Raw genomic sequence first — 13,619 nt, 5'->3', positions numbered from 1 at the left:
TTCTGTCAGTCAGAGCATCAGTGATGTCATTGTGGCTCAGGCTACAACAGAGGGAGAGAGAGAGAGAGAGAGAGAGAGAGAGAGAGGGAGACAGAGAGCAAGAGAGAGAGAGACAGAGAAAGACAGAGAGAGAGAGCAAGAGATAGAGAGAGAGAGAGCAAGAGAGAGACAGAGAGAGAAAGAGAGACAGAGAAAGACAGAGAAAGAGAGAGAGAGAGAGAGAGAACGAGTGGTCAGACATTTGTCATCTAGTGTCACACACACACACACACACACACACACACAGTGAAAGCCACTCACTCCAGGACTTGTACTTTATGCAGGTGTGTGATCAGGGGCTGTAGCTGGTGATCTGTGAGTTGACAGTGGCTGAGGTCCAGTTCTGACAGACCCTCTGAGTGTTCCAGAACCAGGGCCAGAGATCCACAGGCATTCTGGTCCAGCCTGGTCTCACTGAGGTCCAGCTCCCCATCCAGGGCTCTGCACAGGGACTCTGCATGCCTCAGCAGCCCCTCTTCAATCCCCTCACACACAAGGTCCAGCAGCTGAAGTAGCAGAGCTTTGCTGGGACTGAGAGGACAAGAAGCAGAGACAACATTATGACACAGAGTAGGTTTAACTCCCACTGATAAACTAGTTGGTCAAATTATTGTCTTTGTGTGTCTAACCTCAGCTTGACAATATGCAGGATGGGAAGCAGCTCCCTCAGTGCTCTGTCCTCCACCTTACAGTCTCTTAGGATGAGCTGGACCTGGTTCTGAACCAGCGGGGTGCCATGTTGGTTCTGCTTCAGAACAGAGTTGATGGCCTTGCAGTGGTCAGTGGTCAGACACAGAGCCTTCTCCTGGTCCTGAACTGACAGGTCCACAGAGGAGGAGCAGGAGAAGTCCAGTCTGTAGTGCAGAGACCTCAGCAGCCATACTGCTGTTGGTGGTGATGATGGTGCCCCCTGCTGGATCTGAGAGGCAGCACAGCACTGGAGGAAACTCAGCAGTAACCTCCTGTCAACACTACAGAGAGACAGAGAGAGACTTACACCATCACACATTAAAACACTGATAAACACACTACAACTCTGTTAGTCAGGTCAACTCCCAGGCGTTCCCCTTCAATTCCGCCCCTAGCTGAGGTTAAGGTTAGTACATTACACTAAGGTTAGGGTTAGAGGTTAAATCAGTCAGCAAGTGGAAAGCCTCATAGTTCTATCCATTCTAGCAGGGTCAAAGTGTGCCAAGTAAACCTGAGTTGGGAGACTCTGTCCAGAAGAGGCAGGATGCTCTCTATCTCCCCCCGGTGGTATGGAGGTCCACAGCAGGTTGACTTTGACTTGGTGGCTGTGCTGCAGGGTAAAACACAGAGCAGTACAGTCCACTCTGTCCAGCTCTCTGCTGTTCAGGTTGATCCAATGGTCTGAAGACCTCAACAAACTGGACACACAGTCACTGTCTCTACTGTCATAGATCTGTCTGATGGTGGACTTTACAAAGCTGGAACTGGACCTGAACAAACATGACGAAAGGATTGTTGTGGTTACGTCAAGGTTTTATAAAGGATAAGTCACATAGTAACAACTGGCTGGATAGAACATTAATAATTAAAGACTATAAATATGGAATCAAGATCTTCCACCTCTTGAATAAAACCCTAATGATATTACAGAGGAAAACTCAGAACAACATGTCACTGGATACAAATAGTTATTTTATTATTTCTAGAAAGTCTGAACAGAGAAAGAAGTTCAACCACCTCTTGAGAGTAACCCTTCCCAGAAAGGGGAGAAGATCTGAGCTGTTCTTCTCTAGGAGCCGGTTCTTCCTGAGGTCCACAGTGATGTTGTGGGTTGAATGCTGCAGTAGAGAGAGAAGCACTTCCCAGTCCAGCCTGCAGGAGGTCAGGTCTCCACCAACCTTCTCTAGGAACCACTGAGTCAAGTCCTTGTCCTGAGCTTCATACACAACTACAGTCAGCTGCTGCAGAGTGTCTGAATTCAGTCTAGGAGGTTGGAACATACAGGCAGTCAGAAATATGAAGAAAAACACATGAATGACGTTACTATTTCTACTTTTAAAAAACATCAGCTTCAGACTGACCTGAGAGAGAGAGGTCCCTGGTGACACAGCAGTGTGATGAGAGAGTGACCCTGGATGCAGAAGTCAGTCAGGTCCAGACACTGAACTCTCCAGAGTCTCAGCAGGGACGCCACACTACTCAGAGCCCTGGATAACACTCTCTCTGGAGGCTGGCTGCTCTTTAGGACCAGGGAGAGTTCTCGGACAGTCAGTGGAGTAGCACCTCTCCCTGTCCTCCTAACCAGTCTGGACAGTTTCACTGCCATACCCACACCGAGCCTGGAATGAAAAGACAAAATGCAAGTCACTTGAAACAGAGAAACCTTGTCAGATAAATACTCAATAAGAAAATAAACGATTGAATAGACCTGTAAAAGCTCTCTTCCTGAACATACCTGAGCTTGTGGAGCTTTGACTCATGTCTCAAAAGAAGTGCGGCTCCTTGGAGAGAGATCTTGCTGGGGGTGAGAGTGAGGTCCACTCTGGAGGCACAGAGACCCAGGACTCTCCCCACAGACCTGCAGGTTTTCCTGGGTAACTCTCCTCCCAGTGACAGGGTGGAGCCCAAGGCCTGGAGGAGAGAGGCCATCTGCTGGTCCTCCTCTCTGGACCTCACAGGGATGGATTCACACACAGTCTGGAAGAACCTGTCATCACCACAGCTGAAACAGCAAAACATCAAATCAGACATTTAGGAGACAGTGACGTCCAAAAGTATTGGGACAGTGACACATTGTTTGTTATTTTGGCTCTGTAGTCCAGCACTTTCTAAACGGTGAAAATGCCTTGACATTAAAGCTGACAGAATGACCTTTAACCTCAAAATAACAAAGGTGTCCATGTACCAATACTTTGACCTCACTGTACATGAAGACCTGCCTGTCATATAGAAATATAATTCCATGTCACAGAGAAAGTTACATAATATACAAGACATTTGGTTTTATAGATTAGATATTCTGAATATAAACGTTCAGATTCTTAAAGGTAAACAAGGTTTCTAAAAGACAAATGCATCACATAATTAAGATAAATGAACAATATTTGACTAAACTCCATAATATCGGTGTTACTAACACAACAGCAACATTTGTTATGTTTTGAAAAATATATGAATAAAAAAACCAAATGTACGACATTTAGTAACATTTGAAATCTTAGTATAAATGTTACTAGCATCACATAACCACCACACATGTTCAGACTCACCTCAGCTGTGAGATGTAGGGCAGACACTGAAGGAAACTCCTCACTTCACTCTCTTCATCTGACCAGCCCTTCAGCTCTACTGGTTTCTTCTCTGGTTGGAGTTTCATCACTTCTAGGAGGAGGGAGGCCTTTCTCTCTGAGAGGTCTATGGACCAGACTGCAGGAGCTGACTGGTAAACTGGCTGTAATGCTGGAAGGAAACTCCTGCCTGTTTGAGTCTCATAGTCCTTCACATGTGAGTACAGATCCAGCAGGAAATCACTCTCTCTAAATGGATCTTTACCATCATCATCATCATCATCATCATCATCATCATCTTCACCATATATGTATCTGCATATGGAGGATAATGTCTTTAAGATATTCTCTCCTGTCTCCGTATCAAACTCAGCTGCAGCAACACTGAGTTTAGACAGAAATGTCCAGGCCTTCTTCTCTTCACCATAACCAACAAACAACCTGAATGAGAAGACAGACAAACATAGTTAATACAAGTTATCCTGGATTCTCTGGATAAGTAATGCAGAGGAATCACCCACAGACACATAATAATGATGTTAATAATGTTTACATGGCAGAATGGCAGAAACAGACTAATGGATAAACAGATGTTTTATAAACCAGATAAATAGCTGGAACAATACGACACATCTCTGAGAAACTCACTCACCTCAGCTGTGAGATGTAGGACAGACACTGAAGGAAACTCCTCACTTCACTCTCTTCATCTGACCAGCCCTTCAGCTCTACTGGTTTCTTCTCTGGTTGGAGTTTCATCACTTCTAGGAGGAGGAAGGCCTTTCTCTTTCTGAGGTCAATGGACCAGACTGCAGGAGCTGACTGGTAAACTGGCTGTAATGCTGGAAGGAAACTCCTGCCTGTTTGAGTCTCATAGTCCTTCACATGTGAGTACAGATCCAGCAGGAAATCACTCTGTTTAGAATTGTCTCCATGGCGATAAGGAAAGGTTCTGTAAGTACACACTGATGATACCAGATTCAGTGTCTTCTCTCCTGTCTGCTCCTCCCACTCTGCTGCTTGAGACAGGAGATCCACCAGGAACTTGATCTGCTTTGAGGGATCAGACCACCATGGACAGAAACTGCAACAAGCACAGTAACAGCTGATTCAGAATGGATGAACACATGAAACCAGTCATAGATAAAGATATACCAGTCAGAAAGGAGACTCTCTGGGGGGCAGTTTGATAGTGGTGATGCTGCACAACTTTGGTTTATTTTCCCTCTTCCATGTCTCTCTTACCACTCTCTCTTTCTCTCTTTCCTTTCTCATCCTCTCTTCCCCATCTCTCTCTCTCTTCCCTCTCTCGTCCCTCTCTCTCTCTCATCCCTCTCTTTCTCGCCTCTCTCTCTCATCTATCTCTTCTCCTTCTTCCCTCTCTCTTCTCTCCCTTCCATCTCCTCTCTCCAGCAGACTTTATCATTGTTTTCAATGCTCTTCCCTTTGAGGTTCAGCGTGGATGGACAATCATTGCCCTGCCAGACGTATTTGGGTTGACATTTTAGTTAAAGGGAGGTTTCTTGCCAGTTTATTGTGTCTTGTTATTTGAACTGTATATATGTGGTACTAATGACATGTGGCCCAGAAGATTGTGGACATTTTAAGGCCTTTGTTTGTCTATGACCCCCCACCATTCATACCCTCTGCACTCCTCCACTGGGAGGTAATACAGATTACTGCAAATCCTCTCCTGTTGATGACTGGGTTCTTTCTTGTAAATTGTTTCTATGAAGTTGCCGTTAAATTGCTCTGCCATCATTATTGTATGAGGTATTATTGGTGGGGTTCCCCCTGTGCTGTGATGGGTGTTTTATATGGTGTGTCTTATCTTTTCTCTCCACTGGCTATCTGGCTAACAGGCTACAGTCTAGACAGTCTCTTCTGCTGATGTGTGTGTGTCTGGTAGTGGGTATCTCTCTATCCTACTCTTTTCCTTTCTGCAGGGTTAATACCTGTCTCGCACCCCAACAAAATCTTTACCTTTACCCCTCTCTAACAATACTGCTACAAGATTTACCAACACTTGAAGTTTTATATGTCAAATGTTTCTACAAGATAATAACCACGAGCATCACATAATCACTAACCACCACACATGTTCAGACTCACCTCAGCTGTGAGATGTAGGACAGACACTGAAGGAAACTCCTCACTTCACTCTCTTCATCTGAACAGCCCTTCAGCTCTACTGGTTTCTTCTCTGGTTGGAGTTTCAGCACTTCTAGGAGGAGGGAGGCCTTTCTCTCTGAGAGGTCTATGGACCAGACTGCAGGCCTGGCTGACTGGTAAACTGGCTGTAATGCTGGAAGGACACTCCTGCCTGTTTGAGTCTCATAGTCCTTCACATGTGAGTACAGATCCAACAGGAAATCACTCTGTTTAGAATCGTCTCCATGGCGATAAGGAAAGGTGCTGTAAGAACACATTGATGATACCAGATTCAGTGTCTTCTCTCCTGTCTGCTCCTCCCAGTCTGCTGCTTGAGACAGGAGATCCACCAGGATCTTGTTCTGCTTTGAGGGATCAGACCAGTCTGGAGAGAAACTGCAACAAGGACAGTAACAGCTGATTCAGACATGGATGAACACATGAAACCAGTCATAGATAAAGATATATGAAGTAGTTTTACATTTACATAATGTGATTTGGTTATATGTTAAAGTATTTAATTTTAGAGATGTTCACATTATCTATGTGTGACATTTAGTAATGCAACATTAGTTATGTCAGGAAATGGGCTGATAAATGTTCCCAGATTCACCAACATGTGTAGTTTTATACGGAGCCTTCACCGTGTGCTGCCACTTTGCATCAGCAGTCAGAAAGGAGACTCTCTGGGGGGCAGTTTGATAGTGGTGATGCTGCACAACTCTGGTTTATTTTCCCTCTTCCATGTCTCTCTTTCTCTCTTTCCTTTCTCATCCTCTCTTCCCCATCTCTCTCTCTTCCTCTCTTCCCCATCTCTCTCATCTCATCCCTCTCTCTCTCTCTCTCATCCATCTCTTCTTTCTTCCCTCTCTCTTCTCTCCTTCCATCTCCTTCTTCCTCTCTCTCCAGGACTTTACACAGCAGCAGACTTTATTATAGTTTTCAATGCTCTTCCCTTTGAGGTTCAGCGTGGCTGGACAATCATTGCCCTGCCAGACATATTTGGGTTGACATTTTAGTTAAAGGCAGGTTTCTTGCCAGTTTATTGTGTCTAGTTATTTGAACTGTATATATGTGGTACTAATGACATATAGCCCAGAAGATTGTGGACATTTTAAGGACTTTGTTTGTCTATGACCCCCCCACCATTCATACCCTCTGCACTCCTCCACTGGGAGGTAATACAGATTACTGCAAATCCTCTCCTGTTGATGACTGGGTTCTTTCTTGTAAATTGTTTCTATGAAGTTGCCGTTAAATTGCTCTGCCATCATTATTGTATGAGGTATTATTGGTGGGGTTCCCCCTGTGCTGTGATGGGTGTTTTATATGGTGAGTCTTATCTTTTCTCTCCACTGGCTATCTGGCTAACAGGCTACAGTCTAGACAGTCTCTTCTGCTGATGTGTGTGTGTCTGGTAGTGGGTCTCTCTCTATCCTACTCTTTTCCTTTCTGCAGTGATAATACCTGCCTGACGTCCCAACAAATATTTACCTTTACCCCTCTCTAACAATACTGCTACACGATTTACCAACACTTGAAGTTTAATATGTCAAATGTTTCTACAAGATAATAACAACTAGGATCACATGTTCAGACTCACCTCAGCTGTGAGATGTAGGACAGACACTGAAGGAAACTCCTCACTTCACTCTCTTCATCTGACCAGCCCTTCAGCTCTACTGGTTTCTTCTCTGGTTGGAGTTTCAGCACTTCTAGGAGGAGGGAGGCCTTTCTCTTTCTGAGGTCAATGGACCAGACTGCAGGAGCTGACTGGTAAACTGTCTGTAATGCTGGAAGGACCATCCTGCCTGTTTGAGTCTCATAGTCCTTCACATGTGAGTACAGATCCAGCAGGAAATCACTCTGTTTATAATTGTCTCCACTGAGAAAAGGAAAGGTGCTGTAAGAACACACTGATGATACCAGCTTCAGTGTCTTCTCTCCTGTCTGCTCCTCCCACTCTGCTGCTTGAGACAGGAGATCCACCAGGAACTTGATCTGCTTTGAGGGATCAGACCACCATGGACAGAAACTGCAACAAGGACAGTAACAGCTGATTCAGACATGGATGAACACATGAAACCAGTCATAGATAAAGATATATGAAGTAGTTATACATTTACATAATGTGATTTGGTTTAATCTTGGTTTAATTTTAGAGACGTTCACATTATCTATGTGTGACATTTAGTAATGCAACATTAGTTATGTCAGGAAATGGGCTGATAAATGTTCCCAGATTCACCAACATGTGTAGTTTTATACGGAGCCTTCACCGTGTGCTGCCACTTTGCATCAGCAGTCAGAAAGGAGACTCTCTGGGGGCAGTTTGATAGTGGTGATGCTGCACAACTCTGATTTATTTTCCCTCTTCGCTCTCTCTCTCTCCCTCTTCCCTCTCTTTCTCTCTCTCTATTCCCCTCGCTCTCTTCTCCCCCTCTCTCTACCTCTCTCTCCCTCTCTCTCTCTCTTCACCCTCTCTCGCTCGCTCTCTCTGTCTTACTTCTCTCTCTCTCACTTCCTCTCTCGCTCTCTCTGTCTTACTCTCACTCTCTCTCTCTCTTTCTCTTCTCCCTCTCTCTCTTCCCTCTCTCTTCCTCTCTCTCTCCCTCTCTCTCTCTTCCCTCTCTCTCGCCCCTCTCTTTCGCTTCTCCTCTCTCTCTTCCCTCTCTCTCGTCCTCTCCCTCTCTCTCCCTCTCCCTCAGCCTCTCTCCCTCTTCCTCTCTCGCTCTCTTCCCTCTCGTCCCTCGCCTCTCGTCCCTCTCTCGCTCTCTTCCCGCCCTGGCTCTCCCCTCTCGTCCCTCTCTCCTCTCTCTCGTCCCTCTCTCTCTTGCTCTCTTCCCTCCCTCGCTCTCCCCCTCTCTCTCTCCATCCTCTCTCTTCCCTCACTCCCCTCTCTCGATCTCATCCCTCTCTTCCCTCTCTCCTCGTCCCTCTCTCTCCCCCTCACTCCGTCTCCCCCTCTCCCCTCTCGTCTCTCTCTCATCCCCCTCTCTCTTCGTCCCCCTCTCTCTTCCCTCTCTCTCCTCCCTCTCGCTCTCTTCTCTCTCTTCCCTCTCTCTCTCTCTCTCCCTCTCTCTCTCAGTCCCTCTCTTGTCCCTCTCTCTCCCTCCTCATCTCTCTTCGCCCTCTCTCTTCCCTCTCTCTTCCCCCTCTCTCTCTCCAGGACTTTACACTGCAGCAGACTTTATCATTGTTTTCAATGCTCTTCCCTTTGAGGTTCAGCGTGGATGGACAATCATTGCCCTGCCAGACGTATTTGGGTTGACATTTTAGTTAAAGGGAGGTTTCTTGCCAGTTTATTGTGTCTTGTTATTTGAACTGTATATATGTGGTACTAATGACATGTGGCCCAGAAGATTGTGGACATTTTAAGGACTTTGTTTGTCTATGACCCCCCACCATTCATACCCTCTGCACTCCTCCACTGGGAGGTAAATACAGATTACTGCAAATCCTCTCATGTTGATGACTGGGTTCTTTCTTGTAAACTGTTTCTATGAAGCTGCCGTTAAATTGCTCTGGCATCATTATTGTATGAGATATTATTGGTGGGGTTCCCCCTGTGCTGTGATGGGTGTTTTATATGGTGAGTCTTATCTTTTCTCTCCACTGGCTATCTGGCTAACAGGCTACAGTCTAGACAGTCTCTTCTGCTGATGTGTGTGTGTCTGGTCTCTCTCTATCCTACTCTTTTCCTTTCTGCAGGGTTAATACCTGTCTGGCACCCCAACAAAATCTCTACCTTTACCCCTCTCTAACAATACTGCTGCAAGATTTACCAACACTTGAAGTTTTATATGTCAAATGTTTCTACAAGATAATAACCACTAGCATCACATAATCACTAACCACCACACATGTTCAGACTCACCTCAGCTGTGAGATGTAGGACAGACACTGAAGGAAACTCCTCACTTCACTCTCTTCATCTGAACAGCCCTTCAGCTCTACTGGTTTCTTCTCTGGTTGGAGTTTCAGCACTTCTAGGAGGAGGGAGGCCTTTCTCTCTGAGAGGTCTATGGACCAGACTGCAGGAGCTGACTGGTAAACTGTCTGTAATGCTGGAAGGACCATCCTGCCTGTTTGAGTCTCATAGTCCTTCACATGTGAGTACAGATCCAACAGGAAATCACATTTCAGAAAGTGATATACTTTAGAAAGGTGCTGACAACACTTTACCTCTACAATTGTTTGTCCTGTCTGCTCCTCCCGTCTGAACTGCTTGAAACACAGATTCAGTAGGAATGTCTTCTCTCTCTTTGTCCTTTCTTCTGGGGATCTTTTCTGATCCTCTGGAGAGTAAAACTGCAACAAGAACAGTTGAACAACAAATATATGAATATGTGAGAGATATGATATGCATTTCTGATGGTGACATTATGGAGGGTAAAATACAATGACCATCTTTCTAAACTCATCATAATTCATTTGTTTTAATTAACATTTGACCACAAAGAAACATTGCATCTTTTTACATTTAGTAATGTGTATTATTTAATTATTAAGTTACTGCAGGAAATGGGATGACAAACTTCCAGATTCACCAACATGTATTTTTAACGGAGCCTTCACCGTGTGCTGCCACTTTGCATCAGCAGTCAGAAAGGAGACTCTCTGGGGGCAGTTTGATAGTGGTGATCTGCACAACTCTGTTTATTTTCCAACTCTTCTCATGCTCTGAGATATCAGACTCTGAAGGAAACTCTCTCTCTCTCATCCCTCTCTTCATCTGACCAGCCTTTCATCCCTCTCTCTTTCTTCTCTCTCCAGGAGTTTCATCACTTTAGGATTGGAGGAGGCCTCTTCCCTCTGAGAGTTCAGCGTGGATGGACTAGACTGCAGGCCTGGCGTATTTGACTTGACATTTTGGCTTAATGCTGGAGGTTTCTTGCCTTTTTGTGTCTTGTTATTTGAACTTCACATGTGAGTACAGATGACAGCCCAGAAGATCACTTTGTTTGTTTGTCTATGACCCCCACCATAAGGAAACTCCTCCACTGGGAGGTCAACACTGATTGATACAAATCCTCTCATGTTGATGACTTTCATTCTTGTAAATTGTTTCTATGAAGCTGCTGTTAAATTGCTCTGCCATCATTATTGTATGAGGTATTATTGGTGGGGTTCCCCCTGTGCTGTGATCTGTGTTTTATATGGTGAGTCTTATCTTTTCTCTCCACAGCTATCTGCAACAAGGACAGGTAACAGTCTCTTCTGCTGATGGATGTGTGTCTGGTAAAGTGGGTATCTCTCTATCCTAGTTTTCCTTTTACATAATACCTGATTTGGTAACAAAATTTTGATTTGACCTTTAAAAATTCACATGATTTATGACATTTAGTAATGTCAAATGTTTTATCAAGACATTTAGTAATGCAACATTAGCTTATGTAGGGCAGACACTGAAAGGCTGATAAATGTTCTTCATCTGACCAGCCATTCATGTGGTTTCTTCTCTGGTTGGAGTTTCAGCACTTCTAGGAGGAGGGAGGCCTTTCTCTCAGAGGTCTATGGACCAGACTGCAGGAGCTGACTGGTAAACTGTCTGTAATGCTGGAAGGAAACTCCTGCCTGTTTGAGTTTTCCCCTTCCATGTCTCTCTTAGGAAATCACATTTCTCTCTTATCCTTCAGACTCATCCTCTTTCTCCAGGTGTTTGTATGGATCCTCTCTCATGGAGAGCTCTCTCATCAGATTCTTAGGAATGTCTTCTCTCTCTTGTCCATCTCTTCAGGGGATCTTCTCTGACCCTGTCCAGTGCTTTAAATCTGCAGAACAGTTGAACAACAAATAGTTTTGAGAGAGATATGATATGCATTTCTTGGTGACATTATGAGGGTAAAATGGCAATGACCATCTTGCCCTAAACTCATCATATTTCAATTGTTCCTTAATTAAAATCCTGACCACAAAGATTGCATATTTTCCAAACAGTATGTTTCTGTTTAGTTTGTTCTTGTGCAGAAATCTACAGGCTCCTCTATAAGACAACTACAATCTCTGAACTGTACTGATCCAACTCACCTCAGCTGTGAGATTAGGGCAGACACTGAAGGAAACTCCTCACTTTGTTTTCATCTGACCAGCCCTTCAGCTCACTGGTTTCCTCTCTGAGTTTCAGCACTTCTAGGAGGAGGAGGCCTTTCTCTCTGAGATCCTCTATGGACCAGATGAGGACTGGCTGACTGTAAACTTGTTGCTAAGGACACTCCTGCCTGTTTGAGTCTCATAGTCCTTCACATGTGAGTACAGATCCAGCAGGAAATCACATGGCTGATTGGTGATATACTTCCAGCAACAACACTTTCTCTACAGGTGTTTGATGGATCCTCTTCATGGAGAGCTCTTATCAGATTCAGTAGGGAATGTCTTCTCTCCACTGTCCTCTCCTCAGGGGATCTCTCTGATGATGTGGAGGAGTCTGGCAAGAACAGTTGAACAACAAATAGATGAATACGTGAGAGATATGATTCATTTCTGATGGTGACATGGCAGGGTTAATACAATGACCATCTTTCTAAACTCATCTCACTTCTTTGTTCCTTAAAATACATGACTACAAAGACTGCATACCAAACACTTGTATATTTAATTATTTCTACAAGATAAAACTAAAAGGGAAAACAGGGACAGACAACTACAATCCCTGAAATGTCTGACTCACTCACCTCAGCTGTGAGATGTGGGGCAGACACTGAAGGAAACTCCTCACTTCACTCTCTTCATCTGACCAGCCTTTCAGCTCTACTGGTTTCTTCTCTGGTTGGAGTTTCAGCACTTCTAGGAGGAGGGAGGCCTTTCTCTCTGAGAGGTCTATGGACCAGACTGCAGGACTGGCTGACTGGTAAACTGTCTGTAATGCTGGAAGGACACTCCTGCCTGTTTGAGTCTCATAGTCCTTCACATGTGAGTACAGATCCAGCAGGAAATCACATTTCTGAAAGTGATAAACTTTAGACAGCAACAACACTTTCTCTACAGTTGTTTGTATGGTTCCTCTCTCATGGAGAGCTGCTTGAAGACACAGATTCAGTAGGAATGTCTTCTCTCTCTTTCTTGTCTCTATATTATCCTTCAGTAGAGGAAATCTGAACAGACATTTTAAAACAGAGATGATAAACAGGTGAGTGATGAGGACTGATATGAGTAACAGGGTTGGGAACTGAAAACTAATAGCACCACATGACTCAATCTTTTAAAACAATACAACTATGAATTGGAATTTTAGAGTTTCACAGCTTCTTCATATGTTAATGTATTAACAAGATAAAGACAGTGTAAAACATGAATACTATCTACACCAGGTCAGTGATATATGGACTCTTGTTGGATAAACTCACTCACCTCAGCTGTGAGATGTAGGACAGACACTGAAGGAAAATCCTCACTTCACTCTCTTCATCTGACCAGCCTTCAGCTCTACTGGTTTCTTCTCTGGTTGGAGTTTCAGCACTTCTAGGAGGAGGGAGGCCTTTCTCTCTGAGAGGTCTATGGACCAGACTGCAGGACTGGCTAACTGGTAAACTGTCTGTAATGCTGGAAGGACACTCTTGCCTGTTTGAGTCTCATAGTCCTTCACATGTGAGTACAGATCCAACAGGAAATCACTCTGTTTATAATTGTCTCCATGGCAATAAGGAAAGGTGCTGTAAGTCCACACTGATGATACCAGCTTCAGTGTCTTCTCTCCTGTCTGCTCCTCCCACTCTGCTGCTTGAGACAGGAGATCCACCAGGAACTTGATCTGCTTTGAGGGATCAGGACCTCCGTGGACAGAAACTGCAACAAGGACAGTAACAGCTGATTCAGACATGGATGAACACATGAAACCAGTCATAGATAAAGATATATGAAGTAGTTATACATTTACATAATGTGATTTGGTATAATTTTGATTTGATTTTAGAAACATTTAATTTCTATGACATTTAGTAATGCAACATTATTTATCTGTGACATTTAGTAATGCAACATTAGTTATGTCAGGAAATGGGCTGATAAATGTTCCCAGATTCACCAACATGTGTAGTTTTATACGGAGCCTTCACCGTGTGCTGCCACTTTGCATCAGCAGTCAGAAAGGAGACTCTCTGGGGGCAGTTTGATAGTGGTGATGCTGCACAACTCTGGTTTATTTTCCCTCTTCCCTCTCTCTCTCCCTCTTAC

General features: G+C 44.4%; 1 protein-coding gene across 1 annotated transcript; it reads right to left on the bottom strand.

The window, feature by feature from the left end:
* Window positions 1-296: 296 nt before the first annotated feature.
* LOC135567667 (uncharacterized) lies at window positions 297-13,266 on the bottom strand. The gene is made up of 13 exons (XM_065014965.1): window positions 12,971-13,266; window positions 12,798-12,887; window positions 12,122-12,541; window positions 7,051-7,482; window positions 5,409-5,843; window positions 3,949-4,380; window positions 3,279-3,737; window positions 2,465-2,731; window positions 2,091-2,348; window positions 1,747-1,992; window positions 1,278-1,499; window positions 669-1,010; window positions 297-570 (listed from the first exon to the last, which is right to left on the bottom strand). The coding sequence occupies exons 1-13, from the start codon at window positions 13,264-13,266 to the stop codon at window positions 297-299; spliced, it is 4,173 nt and encodes a 1,390-aa protein (XP_064871037.1).
* Window positions 13,267-13,619: the final 353 nt, after the last annotated feature.

This window comes from Oncorhynchus nerka, unplaced genomic scaffold, assembly GCF_034236695.1.
Source record: "Oncorhynchus nerka isolate Pitt River unplaced genomic scaffold, Oner_Uvic_2.0 unplaced_scaffold_1862, whole genome shotgun sequence".
NCBI classification, from domain to species: domain Eukaryota; kingdom Metazoa; phylum Chordata; class Actinopteri; order Salmoniformes; family Salmonidae; genus Oncorhynchus; species Oncorhynchus nerka.
This window is presented reverse-complemented; position numbering and strand designations above follow the sequence as displayed.

Bases quoted from the DNA above. Each gene is read 5' to 3' on its own strand.
- LOC135567667 (XM_065014965.1), bottom strand. From the start codon at position 13,266: ATGTCTGAATCAGCTGTTACTGTCCTTGTTGCAGTTTCTGTCCACGGA. The intron at 12,542-12,797 runs GTGAGTGAGTTT...ATGTCTGTTCAG, and splicing joins TCCTACATCTCACAGCTGAG to ATTTCCTCTACTGAAGGATA. The intron at 3,738-3,948 runs GTGAGTGAGTTT...CTTCTCATTCAG, and splicing joins TCCTACATCTCACAGCTGAG to GTTGTTTGTTGGTTATGGTG.